This window comes from Cervus elaphus, chromosome X (genome assembly GCF_910594005.1).
Source record: "Cervus elaphus chromosome X, mCerEla1.1, whole genome shotgun sequence".
NCBI classification, from domain to species: domain Eukaryota; kingdom Metazoa; phylum Chordata; class Mammalia; order Artiodactyla; family Cervidae; genus Cervus; species Cervus elaphus.
The window spans coordinates 68,586,510-68,608,266 of NC_057848.1; the positions used below are offsets into that span (position 1 = coordinate 68,586,510).

The following is a 21,757-nucleotide window of genomic DNA, read 5'->3' on the forward strand; positions in this document are numbered from 1 at the left end:
TTGTAATTAAATTATTGATCCTCTTTTCTTTCTTGATTCATGAACATTCTGAAATTTCCTTTCCAAGTGTCCTTAGTCAATGTTGACGATATGAGATTTCCATTTCTTCATTATTATAAACCTTAGAATGATGAACTTTTCACTATCTTTCAAATCACTGTACTTGTCTGGTCCAAATTAAAAGTTGTGATTTTCTTCTTTATGTCCTTTATGTTGTTTTCCAGCATCTACCACACTCTTTGTCATAATAACCCTGAAGTGGAAGCATGAATTCTCACCCAACATTCTTTCCAATGTCAGGACTGTTAATGCCAATAGACACCAAGAGGATATGAAGAGATTTAATTAATGACCTAATGAGGCTTTCTGGAGGAAGCTGGGTGGTTCCAGAACAGGTCAGGAATGGCTTGAGAGCTAGGAGAGGCAACTGGCTTTTGTTTTTATTATAGTTAGGAGATGAAGCTGGGATGAGGATTCCCATAAGTGGACCAGGCTTGAGAGGTTTGAACTTTCTGCTGATGCTAAAGGGCTTCCCTGGTGGCTCAGCTAGTAAGGAATCTGCCTGAAATGTGGGAGACCTGGGTTCAATCCCTGGGTTGGGAGGATGCCCTGGAAAAGGGAAAGGCTATCTACTCCAGTATTCTGGCCTGGAGAATTCCATGGACTGTGGTCATAAAGTTTTGGACACGACTGAGTGACTTTTTTTAGCTGATGCTAAAAGACATAGCACACAGGCTTTCTTATCTGTTTGACCAGTTGTGGCACAAGAGGAAAGGAAAGAGGGGTGGAGCTTGAAGCTTGTCAGCAACCATGAAAAAATGGAGTCATGCACTTCATTACATTCTTTCTAAATATTCTGATATTCATTTAGATATCCACCCCCTCTCTGGATTGTAGTTCGTTTCCCTTTCAGAAAGCTGATCCCACCCCCAGCTCCAGAAGTGGGCCTGATTAATATAAAGCAATCCTGTTTCTTTGCCATTTAGGAGTTTTGAAATCAGGTATATGTTAATCAGCATGTAGAATGCCCCTGGCCATAGGGAATTTGTATATGACCAAATTTTAACCCATAAGAGGCAAAGGGAGGTGTGTTTTTTGGTGTGACGTGGTTTGCAGTGGGGTAATTCTAGGAAAGTTTTCTCCCACTTAGAGAAGTTCTGTGTAAGAGATGAGCTCTCTTCTTTTGGTCACTGCCATGTGTTTATGTGAGGTCTGCAAATCCAATAGCCATCCCCCTTCCATCTTGCTGCTAAGAAATTAACAAGAAACAAGAGTTAGAATCTTGCTTATACCATGCCTTATGACTCTCTCACCTCATGACATTTGTGGTCATTTGAGTCAAACAATTGGCTATTTATACACATTTTTATATTTTTTTGTTAATTCACTTCAAAACAAACAAAAAAACCTAGTCTGATATACATACTTATTTGTCTTCTGAGATGAAGAATTTTCTATAAAAATCTTGCTGAGGGTATGCTTTTAGAAGAATAAGAATCTCCCAGATATATAGACATCAAAATCTTCCTGACTCAGGGATTGAACCTGGGTCTCCCGCATTACAGGCAGATTCCTTACCATAGGATCCCTCAGGGAAGCTCAAAATCATTAAAAGCCCCTGTTTTCAGCACTACTTTTTTTTTTCTTAAATTGCTACTTACACAATCTGTACTAGAATCCACTATCCCTATATTCTTACTTTTTTAAGAGTTTGTGCTTTGATCTGTTTCATAATCTTATCACTTTGGTTCCTCTAATTTTCTCCCAAGGATTCCCTCTGAACCTGAGATATTCTTTTTTGGACAGCAAATTATCATCCTTCATACCACTCCTTTTTTGTTTAAATTAATTTATTTTAATTCAAGGATAATTTACAATGTTGTGATGGTTTTTGCCATACCTTTTTGAACTACTTATTTTGAATAATGTAAATCCTTACACTGTCATTTTTCATTCATAAATCACATTTTAGGAATTAATTCATCCCTTCATACCAAGTTTTGAGACCACTCAGAAGTAAGTTGAATAAATATAGTAAGCAATTTCAACTAAATTAAGTAAATTCAAGTAAATGGTCTTTGGAACAGTCTATTTTTTTGTTGACCTTTGTCTCCATTGTTCTTTGTTTTGTTTCCTTCATAAACTCATTGGATTCCAATGTCTAAAATTATTCCTAGGAACACTCATTTTATATTTTGTAGAACTTTTGTTTTACATTATTGTGACTTTTGATCAAGATAAACAACTTGTTAGTGTATTCATCTTGGTTGGATGTCAATACCTATAATTCTCTGGAAAGCAAAATATATTGCATGATAAGTTTAAGAAATAATATTACTTAGTGACTTCTGCTTTTTAAAATATATTTCCAAAAAAAACTGTATTTCCACATATACTTCACAGAAGCAATGCACTTTCCCCAGGAATTATTATATTCATGTTTTCTAAGCTTTTATTTAGAGAAACTTCAGGGAGAACCCATTGTCAGTTTCTCATACTGGTAGTTTTGTTATATGTAGGAACATGCAGTTAGTAACATAGAAAATAAATTTACAGTGTGAAATATCAGTAGTATATTTAATGGTTAATTATGTTGTTTGGATGGTAATAAACAGGTTTTGAATTCTCTTTTCTAGGTAATATAGATGTTACTGTTATCTAAATATATATATATATATATATATATATATATATATATATATTTGCTTTTTAAGTTCCTATCTGCATGTTTGCATTGAAAATCTTTTTACATTCCTTCCTTTCTTTCATGATTGTGTGTATGTGTTTGTGTTTCAGTGTAGGAGCACTGAGTGAATGTTTATGATAGTAATATAGTATTCACTTTGTTCCCTTCTAGTACTCCCACTACATATCACCCTCTGACAGGCAATTAGTTCCTGTTGTGTAATTAATTATTAAAATCATCTTATTGCATTTTTAAAAACTGGCACACTATATGGTGTAAATCACTGTAATTTCTATTCTACTAAAGTGTGTAATGCTATGCTGTCTGAATAAGAAAAAAATAAATGTTTGTCCTTAATGTAAAGGAGATGGATTGTTGTCCCTATGTGAATACTAGTGCAATTTTCTTTAATGTCATCTCAGCAAATATTATAGCAATACTATGTCTATATTGGTGAACAGGTTTGCCCAACTGAAGAAATATGTATGAAAATTTGGCTCAATAAATATATAGATATTTCCTTAATTTTTCAAGTTTGAAAAATGATCAGTACAGTTACTAGAAGTCCTTATTTTCAGATATCAGGTACAACTTGATCAAAAGTTGAGGTCATCTGACTTAATACCAGAAGTCAGGCTAGTTACTATATAATTAGAAAGTAAGTTGAGAGAGGTCCTAGATAGATACACAATCAACAAGAACTTTTCTAGCTCCTGTATTAGGAAGTTTTGTAAGTATCAATACACTTTGATAGTACTGAAACTTACTTAGATACACTTTATAGTTTGGAGATTTTAACACACTCCTCAGCATTTAACCACTCCCCAGATGAGAAATCAGACAGATCAAATGAATGACTTACAATGGAGTGTAAGTCTGGCAAGTGGAGAGATCAGACGTTGTTTAAAGAGAGTCACATCTACTCATCTTTTTTTTTCCCCACCCTTGAGCAAAAATCCAGATCCAGTGCTGTGAAATCCAGATCCAGTGCTATGATAACTCCTAATTTTTCAATGAAAATGAAAGCATTGATTTTTATGTAAACTCACCTACTTTTATTAAGACTGCTCTTTCCCCATGGCATGGTTTAGGGACTCTTGTCATAAATACATAAAAATATAATGATATATTTCTGGACTCTCAAGTCAATGCCATGGATCTAAATGTTTACCCTTATGCCACTGCTACACTCTCTTGCTTGAGTACTGTCATTTTGTAGTAAGTTTTGAATTAGAGGGTATGAACACTCTTTGTTCATCCTTTTAAACTTTGTTTTAGCTATTCTGGGTTCCCTGTGGAAGGGCTGGCATATGAATATTGTTGTTGTTCAGTCACTAAGTCATGTCCAACTCTTGGCAACTCCATGGACTGCAGCATGCCAGGCTTCTCTGTTCTTCACTATCTCTTGGAGTTTGCTCGAATTCATATCCACTGAGTCAGTGATGCTGTCTAACCATCTCATCCTCTGTCGCCCCCTTCTCCTCTTGCCTTCAATCTTTCCCAGCTTCAGGGTCTTTTCCAATGAATCTGTTCTTTGCATCAGGTGACCAAAGTATTGGAGCTTCAGCTTCAGCATGTCTTTCCAGTGAATATTCAGGGTTGATTTCCTTTAAGATGGACTGGTTTCATTTCCTTGCTGTCCAAGGGACACTCAAGAGTCTTCTCCAGCACCACAATTCCAAAGCATCAATTCTTTCGGCTCTCAGCCTTCAGTATGGTCCAACTCTCACATCTATACATGACTACTGGAAAAATCATAGCTTTGACTATACAGAACTTTGTTGGAAAAGTGATGTATCTGCTTTTTAATATGCTGTCTAGTTTATACATAGCTTTTCTTCCAAGGAGCACCCGTCTTTTAAATTAATATGTTGAAATTCTAAACCTCAGTACCAGAATGTACCCATATTTGGAGACAGGCTTTTCACAGAGGTAATTAAATTAAAATGAAGTCAGTAGGGTGGACCCTAACCCAATATGACTGATGTTCTTACAAGAAGAGGGAAGTTGGACACAGAGGGAGGGATAGGTGAAGACACAGAGAAGATGGCCATCCACAAGCCAAGGAGAGAGGCCTGGAACAGATCTTTCCCCTATGGCCCTCAGAAAAACCAACGCTACTGTTTCCTTGATCTCAGACTTCTATTTTCCAGAACTGTGATTTCTCACAGTTTATGGTGTTTAAGTTGCCCTGTCCATGGTACTTTGTTGTGGGAGACCAAGCAAATAAATACAAGTGGCAAGATGTATTGCCTTTTCTTAGGCCTGATGTTATGGAAAATGTGTTCAATCTTTTACCAGTAAGTATATGGTGAGTTCACATATTTTGGAACTTAATCAAAGGGAAAAAAAAAAGTGACAATGCGGTGGCAGTATTGCTCAATGAGTTTTATTGGGCAAAGTTTAGACAGAATTGCATGAGAGGGGAAATTCCTTAGAGCAGGAGACTGTCCAGAGACAGGAGGGCTTATTCACCACCCAGAGAAGAGAGGGCAGAGGATTCCCTTGAAAGAGGGTACTTGGAGAGGGGGCTTATATGTTTAGGTGATGTTGCTCAGTAGCATGGGATTCTGTGTCAGAGAGCTCCAAAGGCTAGTAGTGGTTGTAGTATATTAATAGACATAGGGTTTATTTTACTTATGACCAGCAGATATTGGGTGCAGTTTTGCAGAATATGAAAAGCAGAAAGGCTCTAAATAGCTAAAAAATAATCTTCCTTTTAAAGTTATATTTAAAGCAACTGCATGTGTAAAAATTTGAGTTTGGTACCAGTGGGCTTCCTAACCTGCTATGAAAAAGTAAAGAACAAAAGGCAAATATACAGAGGCTATCTTTTACCCACATATAAAACAAATATGCTAGCTGTGTGTTTTTATAACTAGTCTTAACAAGTTGAGAATGTTCCCTTGTATTTCTAGTATTTGATGATGCTTATCATGAAACAGACACACGCCAAAAGATTTAAAAAAAAAAAAAAACAGTTCCATTTCTATACACAAACAACTATCTGAAAGAAAAATAAGAAAAATCATATTTATAAGAGCATCTAGCAATAAAATACTTAAAAATAAATTTAAACAAGGAGCTAAAAAGTCTGTACACCTCAAGTTATAACACAGTGATGAAAGAAATTGATGAAAAGGCAAGTAAATGGAAAAATGTCCTATGTACATACATTAGAATAATAGTAATATTATTATTATTAAAATATCCACTGTCCAAAGACATCTATAGATTCAATGCAATCCCTATCAAAATTCCAATGACACTTTCCACAGAAATAGATACATCAATCCTAAAAGTTGTATGAATCACAAAAGTCCCTAAATAGCCAGAAGTAATTGTAAGAAAAAATACAGCTGAAGGCATTACATTTCCTGTTTTCAAACTACATTACAAAGCTATAGTAATAAAAAGCCAGTATGGTACTGGCATTAAACAGACACCAAGACCAATGGAACAGAATTTAGAGTACAGAAGTAAATCCACACATATAACATCTACTAACATTTGACAAGAAAGCCAAGAATACTCAACGGGGAAATTATATGGAAAAGGATAAAATTGGACTCATATCTTATACAACATACAAAAATTAACTCTAAATGGATTAAAGACATGTAAGATCTGAAACCATAAAACTCCTGGAAGGAAACAAAAAAAGGCTCCTTAGCATTGGCGTTGGCAATTATTTTTTGGATATGACACCCAAACTACAAGCAATAAAAGCAGTAAACAACAAATGGGATTACATCAAACTATAAAAAACTTCTGCACAGCAAAGGAGACAATCAAAAAAATTGAAAGAGCTACCTACCAAATGGGAGAAAGTGTTTGCAAGCCACATATCTGAGAAGGGGTTAATATCCAAATTATATGAGGGACCCATACAATCCAATAACAATGAGACAAATGATCTGATTTTAAAATGGGCAAAGATTTGAATAGACATCTTCCCAAACAAGACATACTAACGGTTGCTGCTGCTGCTGCTGCTGCTAAGTCGCTTCAGTCGTGTCCGACTCCGTGCGACCCCATAGACAGCAGCCCACCAGGCTTCCCTGTCCCTGGGATTCTCCAGGCAAGAACACTGGAGTGGGTTGCCATTTCCTTCTCCAGTGCTTGAAAGTGAAAAGTGAAAGTGAAGTCGCTCAGTCGTGTCCGACTCTTAGCAACCCCATGGATTGCAGCCTACCAGACTCCTCCATCCATGGGATTTTCCAGGCAAGAGTACTGGAGGGGGGTGCCATTGCCTTCTCTGAACTAATGGTTAGCAGGTGTTTAAAAAAAGGTGCCCAACATCACTAATCTCAGGGAAATGTACATTAAAACCACGATGAGATATCACCTCACACCTGCTAGATTGGCTATCATCAAAAAGCCAAGAAATAACAAGTGCTGTTGAGGATGAGGAGAAAAGTGAATGGCGGGAATGTAAATTTGTACAGTTACTACAAATAAAGTAATATGGAGGAGCCTCAAAAAATTAAAGATAAAACTACTGTAAAGATAAAACTACACACCCAGAAATCCCACTTCTGGGTGTGTACTGGAAGGAAAAGAAAATACTAATTTGAAGGATTATCTTCAATCCTATGTTCATTGCAGTGTTAATAACAATAGCCAAGAAATGGAAACTACCTAAGTATCTGTCAATGGATAGATGGATGCATAAAGAAAATGTTGTGTGTGTATACACACACACACATATATAATGGAATATTTTTCAGCCATAAAAGAAGGAAATCCTGATATTTCCTATAACATGAATAAAACTTGAGAGTGTTTTGCTAAGTGACATAAGCCTAACAGAGAAAAATAAATACCGTATGATCTCACCTATGTGTGGAATCTAAAAATCTGAACTCAGAGAAACAGTAGATTGGTGGTTGTCAGGATCTCTGGGATAGGGGAAATGAAGATATATTAGTCAAAGGATACAAACTTTCAGTTATGCTATGAATAAGTTTGGGGATCTTATGTACAGTATGGTAATTACAGTTAACAATACTGCACTGTATACTTGAAAGCTGCTGAGTAAATCTGAAACTTTCTCACTAGACACACAAACAATAGTTACTTTGTAAGATAATGGATGTGTTAACTAACATTATGTGGCAATCATTTTGCACTATACATGTATACCAAATCATGAAGTTGTATACCTTAAACTTACCCAATGCTGTATGTCAATTACATCTCAATATAGATGGAAAACATCATAAACTTGGCCTGCCTTTTAGGGACAGCCAAATTCATGATTGAAACACTTGGAGTTTCCAATCTTTGAGCCTTTCTGTGACTTCAGAAGGGCTCTTCTTGGTTTCTTTTTCTGTTGTTCTCCCTTAAAATTCTAGGTGGGATCTACTGTTTCATTTGTTGGTTACCACCTAGACCTCCACTGTTTTCCATAATTCCCTTATCTATGAACTTTCCTATATTCTATGCCAAATAAAGTCAGTTTGCTTAGGAAGAGCTATGGATATCTCTGTTCTTATGTCCTGCTTCTCCGCATGAGCAGAGCCTCTGTACCACTGCACCAGAGAGGGGGCAAGCAAGGACAGTGACTTGCTTCTCCTGAAGTGTCCTCTTGGTCTTTGAATGGGGGAACTGGGCTATGATGGTTAGCCCCTGGTCATTTCACCTTGATATTCTGGCTTGGAACCTTCACCCTATGAGCAAGATGTAGCTGGGACTATTGGGTCCAAGTACACTTGGCCTGGGCTTCCCTGGTGGCTCAGTGGTAAAGAAGCTGCCTGCCAGTGCAGGAGATTCTGGTTTGATCCCTTGGTCAGGAAGATCCTCTGGAGAAGGAAATGGCAACCCACTCCAGTATTCTTGCCTGGAGAATCCCAAGGACAGAGGAGCCTGGTGGGCTAATGTCCATGGGGTTGGAAAAGAGTTGGATATGACTTAGAGACTAAACAATAACAGTACTTGGCCCACCTCATCTTGGGTAAAGCTTCTACATAAATAGAGGCTGATAAGGTGAAGGGAGACCCAGTCCTTTAAGTTGCACCAGTCAGAAATAGAAATTCTGCAACATAGAGCTGTTGGTGAATGAGAGAGTCTGTGGTATGTCTCCTTCAATGTGCCATCAATTGTAATATTTTAAAATTGTAAGATGATTTAATATTGGATACTTAGGAAAAAGAAACTGTCATATTAAAATTTAGGTTTCAAAAACCTTAAAATATATGGCCCCAAATCAAGTAAGTTAGACACTATGAATAATTGAACTCATATTGTGAATATAGAACTCCATATGGTGATTGATTGCATAACTTAGGCAGAATTTTTGTGTCTGGAAATAACTTTGAATTAAGTAAACTTCCTCTGTAATACACATATTTCATCTCACAAAGAAATGGTTGCATCTTTGTATTGTGGCTGTTAATAATTATTGCTGAGAATTGCTCACAGTTTTCATGTCTGGGCTTTCAGAGAATTACAAAGAATGTAAAATATGTCAATCTCTTCCAAAATCCCCTGCAAAGTATCTTTCATCTACTATCTTGAAAAGGGTTTCACCCTGATCCTTCCCCTCTCGTGCTCTGTTTTTCATAATTTCATGGCTTTGTCTCATGATAAGAGAATAGAAAGTTCTAGATGATCTCCTCTGGCAAATGTCCCCAATATTATATATTTCAACAAATGCTTCTGTAGCACTCACTACTTCATAGTCACTTATTGAATCCTCCTAACAACTCGGAGCAAAGAGTCAGATGTGACTGAAACGACTTAGCAACAACTTGGGAGTTTAAATTGAGGCATGATTATTATATCCGCATTTTAGAAAGGTGCTATTAGCTGTAGGATGCACAGCTGACAAATGTCAAGGCCGGTCTCTGAACTGGTAAAATCTGGCTTTAGAATCTACCTTATTAACTGTTGTAATCTATGAAGAAAAGTAAAGCAAAGGGAGGTGGAGTGAATTGGCCAAAACTCTCTAAGGGAAGCAGAATTTCCCTCTGTTCTCTTGACTCCTTGTCTGGTGTTTCCACACTTCCCCCAATCTCCCCCACCCCCACTATTAGTTTTCTCTCTGCTGTAAGGGACTGCATAAGAGGTTGGAATCCTTTCTGGATGGCCTCCAATGGAAATCTACTTAACAGTAAAGAGCTAGAGGGAAGCTTGTGTGTATTGGTTCCCAGGGTCTTAAGCTTTATCTTTCCTGCCACTACTGCTCCTGCTTCCATTCCAGCTGGCTCCTCCACCCCTCTTAGATGGCTGCCTTCATTCACCTAGCCACTGAAGAATCACAGCTGTGCCCTCTTTTCATAATCCCCAAAGCTCCCAAACCAATATTCACTTGAACGAGCTTCTATCACTGTGCACATACACACCAGAAGCTATTCCTGGGTGAGATGAATGAAATCGTTCTTTGTTGCTATGACAAGTTCACAGGCAGCCAAGATTTCCCTATCCCATTTAGAAATAGAGGCAGGAAGTTACTAACATCTATATAAGTACTGAAAATTAACTGATTTCGTGTGAGATGCCCTTGAGGTACCCAGGCCCCCAGCCAACTTAATTCCCTTTGGCCCCCCTCAGTCTCAGTACCTTAGACTTTTTGCCAAAACGGCTTGCCCAGCTGTAAGACCTCATGCTGTGACAAAGATAACTGACTGTATAAATTAGAAGTGGGACCTCTAGCAAGCACAATGAGAGCTAAATAATCCCACAATCTAGCAGAATGTTTCACACCTATCTTGCCAAAGTGAGTATGTATCCATGAATGAGGGCACTCTTTAACAGTAAAAACCTCTATTTCTCTAGTACCATATTATACTTCTTCTTTTTTTTTTTTTTGCCTTTCCACTCATTTAATCATACGGACTCATTGAAAGCAAACAAGAATCAAATAATAAAACTTCATTCCTATGTTTACATCAGGTTGTGAATTTTTACTATGTAAGTTTAAATGGGAGTTTAATTTTTTTTATTAGAGTATAGTTGATTTACAATTTTGTGGTAGTTTCAGGTGTACAGCAAAGTGAATCAATTATACATATATCCACTCTTTTTCAAAATTTTTCCCATATATACCATTACAGAGTATTTAGTAGAGTTCCCTGTGCTATACAGTAGATCCTTATTATATTATACTTATTTCTTGTTCTCAGAAGGTTTATTCTCTTCTCAGATATTTCCCAGAAGAAAATATGAAGCCAGTAAATATTGCAACCCACCAAATTTCAACTCAGTGAAATTCATATTTCAGCATTTTGTCCTCTAAACCTATCACATCTTAGATTAGGCTCATCCTCAAAAATTGATAGCTCCCCTCCTTGCAAATCTGGCTAGAGAGTTCACTGTGACTTTGCTTTAACCTCCTCTACCCTGACTACACTGTTCTCATGACGTTCTACACATGTGTAGATGTAAACTGTATTCTAAAAGTATTTTGGCTCATTTTTGGCCATGAAATGTGAGGAAAAGTAGTTTACTAAATTATAAAATACTTAATAATTTAATTAAAATTAAATAATTAAATATATATTTGCTATTTTATTTTTGCAACTAATTTTCTTCACATTTAACAGCTAGAAATTGAATCCAATTATTAATTTTGAATGTTATTAATGGAGTTTTTTTAGAATTAGCTTTTTCAGAGTAAACAGTTGAGGAAAGAAAGCATTCAGGTTTTCAATTTGTCCTTTCATCTGAATTCGTCAGAGTGTATAAACATTATAGTCTATATCCCCCAAAGTGTTTAAAAGTAAAATAGAAGTCTGAACTGTGTACAGAATTGATAATTCAGCAATGGTCAATCTGATGAAAACATTTTCACTAATAAGAGAAATTTTACCCATGTAGAATCTCTAAAATAGTTTGACCAGGACTTCCCTGGTGGTCCAGTGGTTGAGGCTCTGTTTTTCCACTACAGGGGGTACAGGTTTGATCCCTGGTTGAGGAATTAAGAACCTACATGTTGTGTGACATAAAAATAAAACAAAAATTTAAATTAAAAAAATTAAAATGAATAGTTTGACCAGTTATGCTCCAGAGCTCTGGACCATAGAGCTGGTGAAATAAGCAGAAAGTCATCAAAAAATAGTTGTCATATAAATACTATTTACCCCTCAAATGTGTATAGAACTTTCTAGTTTCCAGATATTTTCATGTCTCATTTGATCTTCACAAAAACCAAACAGAAAATATTACCTTTAGCAATATAATTTTGAGGACTTGTGAGAGCTAGCCACACCAACACATTAGGCTAGAACCAGTCTTGTTCTTCAGTCACTCAGTCGTGTCCAACTCTTTGCGACCCCATTAACTGCAGTCTTTTCCAGTGAGAACAAGTCTGCCAACTTCTAATTCTGTTGATCTCCTCGAGGGCAATGCTGTGTATCCCCAGTGCCTCGCACGCTATGCAGCAAATACTTTGTGTTTGGTAGGTGTTTTTTGAGTGTAGAATCAAAGACCTTAGGAGGATGCTCCATGATTGGTTGAGCACCTCTGTGGGGGTTTGTGGGTGACTATAACTCATTGACAGAGGCCATGGGCAGCACATGGTAAGGTTGCAAAAAAGTGACCATTATGAAAAAAAAAAAAATCAGTCATTGCTTTATGTCTATATCCCCTTCACCCTAGCCGGTGAAGGTCACCCAGTATCCTGCAAGTGTGCAGGCTGGGCTTTTTTGGTGGGCAGTGTCTCATCACTCTGGAGGGTGTGCATGTGATCATCTTCAGAGTTTTACTGCTAAGAGGATAATCCTGACATGGTCTGTATCTTGCATTTGGCTTTCTAAATTAGTCTTGCTCCTCGTGATGTGGGCTGATTTTTCCCTGAGATGGCCATTGCTTACTTCAGCCTTCTTAGCAATGACAGCATTCCTGGCCTTAGCCTGAGACCTCAAGGATGACTCAGCAGTTTTCTGCTATTTCACCTGAATCCTCTGAGCTGCAGTTTATGTGGTAACTGATTTCTCTCTTCAAGAGTAATATTTTAAAGCCTCATTCTAAAGGAGGAGACTTTCCTGCTTGGAGAAGAAACTTAAAATAGATCCATTTGTGAGGCTGCAGGAACCTTCCTGGGAAATAGTACAGAGCATGTTCCAGGTGTGGCTGTCACATGTATCTGTTGCTCAAATATCCCTTCAAGAGAGCATGCTGCAGGGCTCAGAGTAGCCTGACAGCCTTTGTCTGCTTTGTCTTTGGATTCACTAATGGTACTTTGTTCTAGGCTATACTTCCCCCAGGGACTCCTCCAGTTAAGCTCCGATAACAACAGGGGTCCCAGAGCCAGCATCTTTGTCTGATGTGGGCCTCCTCTAATGAACAAACTTTGCCTGGAGCCCCTTCACTGATGAGGTTGAGAATTTCTCAGTACTGTGTTGTTGTCAGTCTAAATTCTTTTCCTGTTTATCCCACCCCTTCCCTGTTTATCAATATATCTCTTGCATGTTTTTAATCTCACCTCTACATCTACTTGTCAAAGGACCCAGATTGACATGGGGCAGGGGGCAGGAGTGGTCTGAGAAATAAAAAATAGTAAGATGGGTTTGGAGCCTGGCTCACTCATTGCCTGGCTGACAAGATCAGTGCCTTCCTGAGTGAAACATGAGGTAAGGACAAGCCTGAGCACGACATGGAAGGCCCAGTTACTGGAGATTTCATCAGTGATGATATCAGAGGATGTACTGGTGAGAGGAATGCACTAGCTAGAGAGAAGTTTCAGGCATTTGAAAGATTTGGTAGGGGTGTGTGTGTGGTGGGGAAGGGTGCAATGTCTAGAAAAACAGTAGAATTGATTATGCATCATTGAATCGTACTGGCACTGATGGGGTCCTCCTAGGTGATGCTCAGTTCAGTTCAGTTCTGTTCAATCACTCAGTTGTGTCCGACTCTTTGTGACCCCATGGACTGCAACACGCCAGGCCTCCCTGTCCATCACCAACTCCTGGAGTTTACTCAAACTCATGTCCATTGAGTCAATGATGCCATCCAACCAACTCATCCTCTGTTGTCCCCTTCTACTCCTGCCTTCAATCTTTCCCAGCATCAGGGTCTTTTCAAATGAGTCTGTTCTTTGCATCAGGTGGTCAAAATATTGGAGCTTCAGCTTCATTATCAGTCCTTCCAATGAATATTCAGGACTGATTTCCTTTAGGATGGACTGGTTGGATCTTCTTGCAGTCAAAGGGACTCTTAAGAGTCTTCTCCAACACCACAGTTCAAAAGCATCAATTCTTCAGTGCTCAGCTTTCTTTATAGTCCAACTCTCACATCCATACACAACTACTGGAAAAACCATAGCTTTGACTAGATCGACCTTTGTTGGCAAAGTAATGTCTCTGCTTTTTAATAATCTGTAAGTTGGTCATATATTTTCTTCCAAGGAGTAAGCATCTTTTAATTTCATAGCCACAGGAGACACAGGTTCCATCCCTGGGTCAGGAAGACCCCCTGGAGGAAAGCATGGCAACTCACTCCAGTATTCTTGCCTGGAGAATCCCATGGACAGAGGAGCCTGGCAGGCTACAGTCCATAGGATCACAAAGTGCTGGACCCGACTAAAGTGACTTAGCATGTACACCACTGTTGACTGAAAAAAAAATGCACAACCTAAAAATTGACAGTTATATTTTATTTGGTGAACAAAACTGATGACTTAAGCCCAGGACACAGCATCTCAGATAATGCTGATAAACTGTTTAGGCAAGGTGGGAAGCCAGGATATATAGGAGTTTCTGCAATAAAATAAAAGACCAGGTAGTTCGAACATCAAATGATTATTGTTAATAATAAAAGAAAACCAGGCATCTCAAGTTAAGGACTTTAGCTCTTTTCTATGTATGGGAAGATGCAAGAGTCTGGGATCACTGAAATCACTCCTCAGATATGCACCTCAGCTATCTGGGGCCAGCATACTTTGCTTTATCATCCTGAGTTTCTTCCAGGTGCATCTTGTGGGGTGGCTGCAGCAGCTGACTGCTAGGTGACAGGTGTTATTTTCCTCCTTGAATCCCTTCAGGGCTCATCAGCTTACTGTTCACGGGCTTGCAATTGCTGATGACTGTGACATCTTTTGTTTACTGATATGGCAGGCAATATTTTAGTTCTTTACCACCTTGAAGAAGGATTTACTGAGGATAATTAAAAAATAGTTATGATCTAAGAGTATGAGCCAGAGAATCTTGCTGATAGCTTACAAAGAAGTCTTTTCCTACAGTGGAAGAGCAAACAGTTGAAGACAGACTCAAGACTTGATAGCTGAAGTTCCAGAGTTCCAGAGACATTTTTATGCTTATTCAGGGTTAGTTTGTTATGTTAAGGTCAGGACCTTGGCCCCTAAAATATGAAAGGAGGATGTTTGTCTAAGTGTATGCCCCTTAGAATTTTGGCTCTGAAGACACCCCTGAAACATCCGAGCTTGTAGAGGTCTCCCAGAACTCACTAATATGAAAAAGCAACCTCCTCCCTTCTCTACAGAGGATTCTATAGAGACCTTGTTCATGCAGGCAAGAGGTGATCCCTTTAGGAACAGCCACCACCCATTTTCTTGGTTGCCAGACCAATAATTAGGACTAAGTCCCAGCAAGATATAGCTAGGGAAGATTGGGGATTGATAATGGAGGAAAGAGTTTACCAATCAAAAGAGCTGTAAGAATTAGCTAGTGTGTACTGGCAGGAGCTAAGGATTGGACTTGGGAGGTATTTGATCAACAGGTTCAGATCAGAATACTAGATAAGAATTCATTGACGTGGGGCATGGGGGCATTTTACTTTTCAAAACAAGGAATTTAACACTTTTGTGAGGACTTGAATGGATGGAGCAAAATTGCTGTTAGGATGACTCTTTAGAGACCAGGAGAAAGCAATGGCACACATAGAATGAAATAGAAATTCCTAAGTTTCTCTGGAAGATGACAATGAAGAAATAAAAAAAAAAATCTTAGGGACATGAGCATGCTTGAACAGATATGATACATGATGCCAAAAGATTTTCTATAAGGTGATTTTTCACAGAAGGGCCCAGATGACACATTTTTATGTGTTCATGAAAGGACACCAGTAAGTGCTGACTCGCTTCCGCAGACCAGGGCTAATGATTATAGAAGTGATCAGAGATGAGTTTTGTTTGTTTGTTTTAATATTCAAGGGAATGATGAGGCTCCCAAATAATAGCGGCTAGGTGGTAGTGCTTAATTGCCAGAAGCCATGATGATAAAATTACTACAATGATGGCCAAGTTTGGAGAAGCAAACAAGCGGCTTGACCTAAAGAATCTGTAGAGATTAATAGAGCATATTGGAACTAGTAATAAGAACAAAACAGAAGGTAGACAAAAGGGTGTTGCTTAATATATACAACTAAAAAAATTGCAAGAATGGAGGAACAGGAGGCTGGTGGCCATTGGCCCAATAAAAATTCACGATCCCTTGCTCAGTGCCTGAATCTGAGCCAATTTCAGATGTATAACCCATTAACTGAAGACTTTGAAGGATCTCTAGGAGTAATGACCATGCCACACAATGGCCATGTATACTGTAATGATTTTTCCAGGCCTTGCCTAAGTGGACCTGTGGCCAGTTTTACTTGGATGAATTTACACTGAGGAAAAGGGAATACTCAACATTTTATGGAATATTGGGCATATATTCTGGTTTGGTTTTGGTTTGGTTTGGGTTTTTTTGGCCATGCTGCGTGGCTTATGGGATTTTAGTTCCCTGACCAATGTTTGAACCCAGTCCCTCGGCAGTGAAAGTATGGAGTCCTAACTACTGAACAATCAAGGAATTCCCATGGGCACACATTTTGAGTAGACATTAATATCTGGAAACCTGAGATATCATCATGATTCCCTTGCTAGAGTAGGGACTTCTAAGCCAGGTAATATTGGGTTGGTCAAAGACTTCATTTGGGTTTTCCTGTAACCCAATAAATGAAGTACTGGCTAATGTCTTGATTACAGTGGATCTGCTGGTTCTCCAGAAACTACTCAGTGTTCATTACTCCACTTCTCAAGTTTGATTGAAGTTGACATACTTGTTAATTGGAGTAACATCCAAATAGTATATTTGGCTTGTTAAGAGGTATCACAGACAGGAATACTAAGTAGATACCTCCAAAACTGTCCCCAACATCCTGAAGTCAAAAGCTGGACATTAGTATTTAAATCAGGTAACAGGCACAGTACCCAGAGTGATTCTTGGCATATAGAGGAATAATTCATTTCTTCTCATTCAGCAAATGGTTAGTAATAATTTCTTGTGGAGTGAGTACTGTGCTAGATACAATGGTAAACAAGAAAAAAGTCTTTCCTTCTTCTGTAGACACCAGAGCTTGGTATGTTGTTATTGCTTGGTTGAGTCCAAATCTGTGACCCCATGGACTGCAGCATGACAGGCTTCCTGTACTTCATCACCTCCTGGAGCTTGCTCAAACTCAGGTTCATTGAGTTGGTGACACCATCCAACCATCTCATCCTCTGTTAACCCCTTCAACACCTGCCTTCAATCTTATCCAACATCAGGGTCTTTTCAAATAAGTCGACTCTTCACATCAGGTGGTCAAAGTATTGGAGCTTCAGCTTCAGCACCAGTCCTTCCAATGATTATTCAGGACTGATTTCCTTTAGGATTGACTGGTTTGATCTGCTTGCAGTCCAAGAGACTCTTAAGTGTCTTCTCCAACACCACAGTTCAAAAGCATCAGTTTTTTAGCAATCAGTCTTCTTTATGGTCCAACTCTCACATCCATACATGACTACTGGAAAAACTATAGCTTTGAATATACAGACATTTATTGCCAAACTAATATCTCTGCTTTTTAATATGCTCTCTAGGTTGCTCATAGCTTTTCTTCCATGGAGCAAACGTCTTTTAATTTCATGGCGACAGTCACCATTTGCAGTGATTTTGGAGCCCAAGAAAAGAAAGTCTGTCATGGTTTCCATCATTTCCCTATCTATTTGCCATAAAGTGATGGGACCAGAAGCCATGATCTTCTTTTTTTGGATGTTGAGTTTTAAGCCAGCTTTTTCATCTCTTATTTCACCTTCATCAAGGAGCTCTTTAGTTCCTCTTCACTTTCTGCCTTTAGGGTGATGTCATGTGCATATCTGAGGTTATTGATATTTCTCCTGGCAATCATGATTCTCTGGCTTGTGCTTCATCCAGCCCGATACTTCACATGATGTACTCTGCATATAAGGTAAATAAGCAGGCTGACAATATACAGCCTTGACATACTCCTTTCCCAATTTGGAACCAATTGGTTCCAAGAAGCAATTGTTGCTTCTTGACCTGCATACAGATTTCTCTGGAGGCAAGTAAAAGTGAAAGTGAAGTCCTCAGTCATGTCCGAGTCTTTGCGACCCTATGGACTGTAGCTTGCCAGGCTCCTCCTCCATCCATGGGATTTTCCAGGCAAGAATACTGGAGTGGCTTGCCATTTTCTTCTCCAAGGGGTCTTCCCTACCCACAGATTGAACTCAGGTCTCCCATATTGCAAGCAGACTCTTTACTCTCTGAGCCACCAGGGAATCCCAAGGTAAGGTGGTACGGTATTCCCATTTCTTGAAGAATTTTCCACAGTTTGTTGTGATCCACACAGGCAAAGGCTTTAGTGTAGTCAATATAGCAGAAGTAGATGCTTTTCTGGAACTCTCTTGCTTTTTCTATGATCCAACGGATGTTAGCAATTTAATCTCTGGTTCCTCTGCCTTTTCTAAATCCAACTGGAACATTTGGAAGTTCTCATTTCACATACTAGTTGAAGCCTAGTATGTGAAGTTCTCATTTCACAAGCTAGTTGAAGCCTAGCTTGGAGAATCTTGTACATTACTTTGCTAGTGTGTAAAATGAATGCAATTGTGTGATAGTTTGGTGACTCAGATGGTAAAGAGTCTGCTTGCAATGCAGGAGACCTGGGTTTGATCCCTGGGTCAGGAAGATCCCCTGGAGAAGAAAATGGCAACCCACTCCAGTACTCTTGCCTGGAAAATTCCATGGATGGAGGAGCCTGGTGGGCTACAATCCATGGAGTCGCAAAGAGTCGGAAACGACTGAGCAACTTCACTTTCATTTTCACCTTGAACATTCTTTGGTATTGTCTTTCTTCGGGATCAGAATGAAAACTGACCTTTTCCAGTCCTGTGGCCACTGCTCAGTTTTCCAAATTTGCTGACATATTGAGTGTAGCAGTTTCACAGCATCATCTTTTAGGGTTTGAAACTGAATTGCTCAGCTGGAATTCTATCACTTCCACGAGCTTTGTTCATACTGATGCTTCCCAAGGCCCACTTGAGTTCATACTCTAGAATGTCTGACTCTAGGTAAGTGATCACACCATTGTGGTTATCTGGGTCATTAAGATCACTTTTGTATACTTCTGTCTATTCTTGCCATCTACTCTTAATATCTTCTGCTTCTGTTAGGTCCCTACCATTTCTGTCCTTTATTGAGCCCATCTTTTCATAAAGTGTTCCCTTGGTATCTCTAATTTTTTTTGAAGAGATCTCTAGTTTTTCCCATTTTATTGTTTTCCTCTATTTCTTTGCATTGGTCACTTAAGTAGACTTTCTTATCTCTCCTTGCTATTCACTGGAACTCTGCATTCAGATGGGTATATCTTTCCTTTTCTCCTTTGCCTTTCACATCTCCTCTTTGCTCAGCTATTTCTAAGCTTCCTCAGACAACCATTTTGCCTTTTTGCATTTCTTTTTTTGGGGGGATGGTCTTGATCACCACCTCTTGTACAATGGCACAACCTCTGTCCATAGCTCTTCAGGCACTCTATCAGATCTAATGCCTTGAATCTGTTTGTCACTTCCACTGTATAATTGTAAGGGATTTGATTTAGGTCATACCTGAATGTCCTTGATGTACTCCTGTCCCAATTTGGAACCAGTCTGTTGTTCCATGTCCAGTTCTAACTGTTGCTTCTTGACCTGCATATAGATTTCTCAGGAGGCAGGTAAGGTGGTCTGGTATTCCCATCTCTTTCAGAATTTTTCAGTTTGTTGTGATCCACAGAGTCAAAGGCATTGGCATAGTCGATAAAGTAGAAATAGATGTTTTTCTGGAAGTCTCTCACTTTTTGATGATCCAGTGGATGTTGGCAATTTGATCTCTGGTTCCTCTACCTTTTCTAAATCTGCTTGAACATCTGGAAGTTCACAGTTCACATAATTTTGAAGTCTGGCTTGGAGAATTTTGAGCATTACTTTGCTCTTAAGAAATCTGTATATAGGTTAAGAAGCAACAGTTATAACTGGACATGGAACAACAGACTGGTTCTAAATCAGCAAAGGAGCACATCAAGGCTGTATATTGTCACCTTGCTTATTTAATTTATATGCAGAATACATCATGAGAAATCCTGGACTGGATGAAGCACAAACTGGAATCAAGGTTTCTTGGAGAAATATCAATAACCTCAGATATACAGATGCCATCACCCTCATGGCAGAAAGCAAAAGACTAAAGAGTCTCTTGATGAAAGTAAAAGAGGAGAGTGAAAAAGTTGTCTTAAAACTCAACATTCAGAAAACTAAGATTATGGCATTGGGTCCTACCACTTCATGGCAAATTGATGGAGAAACAATGGCAACAATGACACACTTTATTTTGGGGGGGCTCCAAAATCACCGCAGATGGTGACTGCAGCCATGAAATTAAAAGATGCTTGCTCCTTGGAAAGAAAGTTATGACCAACCTAGACAGCATATTAAAAAGCAGACGACATTACTTTGCCAACAAAGGTCCATCTAGTCAAAGCTCTAGTTTTCCCAGTAGTCATGTATGGATGTGAGTGTTGGATTATAAAGAAAGCTGAGAACCAAAGAATTGATGCGTTTGAACTGTGGTGTTGGAGAAGACTCTTGAGAGTCCCTTGGACTGCAAAGAGATCCAACCAGTCCATCCTAAAGAAAATCCGTCCTGAATATTCATTGGAAGGACTGATGCTGAAGCTTAAACTCCAATAATTTGGCCACCTGATCCTAAGAGCTGACTCATTTGAAAAGACCCTGGTGCTGGGAAAGATCAAAGGCAGGAAGAGAAGGGGATGACTGAGGATGAGTTGGCTGGATGGCATCACCAACTCAATGGACATGAGTTTGAGTAAACTCCCAGAGTTGGTGATGGACAGGTAAGCCTGGCATGCTGCAGTCCATGGGGTCGCAGAGTCCATCACGACTGAGCAACTGAACTGAAGTGAATGACCTAGTGGTTTTCCCTACTTTCTTCAACTTAAGTCTAAACTTTGTAATAAGGAGTTCACGATCTGAGCCACAGTCAGCTCCTGGTCTTGTTTTTGCTGACTGTATAGAGCTTCTCCATCTTCAGCTGCAAAGAATATAATCAATCTGATTTGGTATTGATCATCTGCTGATGTCCATGTGTAGTGTCATCTCTTGTGTTTTTGGAAGAGGGTGTTTGCTATGACCACTCTGTTGTCTTGGCAAAACTCTGTTAGCCTTTGCCCTGCTTCATTTTGTACATCAAGGCCAAACGTGCCTGCTACTCCATGTATCCCTTGACTTCCTACTTTTGCATTCCAGTCTCCCATGATGATAAGAACATTTTTTTTTTTTTTTTGGTGTTAGTTCTAGAAGGTCTTATAGTTCATCATAGAACCATTCACCTTCAACTTCTTCGGCATTAGTAGTTGGGGCATAGACATAGATTACTCTGATATTGAATGGTTTGCCTTGGAAACAACAGAGATCATTCTGTTATTTTTGAGATTGCACCCAAGTACTGCATTTTCAACCGTTTTGTTGACTATGAGGGTTACTCCATTTGTATAATATAGCAATATACTATAAATTAGAATAGTATGCAAATGAATAAGTAGGCAATTACAATGCATGCAATATTGTTATGGTAGAAGACAGGGTACTGGGGAGAATAGAACAGAGCACTTTACCCAGAGCTTGTGGATCATCGTAATCTTATCCAGAGGGAATGGTATCCAAGTTGAGCCCAGAAGGATGTATGGCTAAGTGGACAATGGAGAATATTTTAGACAGGAAATGGAGCTTCATGGTGAGAGAATAAGAGTGATAAGCCCTAGTTGGGCTTTAGCATTATTCTTTTGGAATATTTTCTTGCT

The 21,757-nt window shown here is 38.9% G+C and overlaps 1 protein-coding gene across 1 annotated transcript in view; it reads left to right on the forward strand.

The window, feature by feature from the left end:
• Window positions 1-13,283: 13,283 nt before the first annotated feature.
• The window catches only part of LOC122690337 (RNA polymerase II elongation factor ELL2-like), a 47,492-nt gene continuing 39,018 nt past the window's right edge, over window positions 13,284-21,757 (forward strand). The window contains exon 1 of the mRNA XM_043897384.1: window positions 13,284-13,389. Within this exon, the coding sequence (XP_043753319.1) occupies window positions 13,284-13,389 (106 nt within the window). The remainder of the gene's footprint in view (window positions 13,390-21,757) is intronic.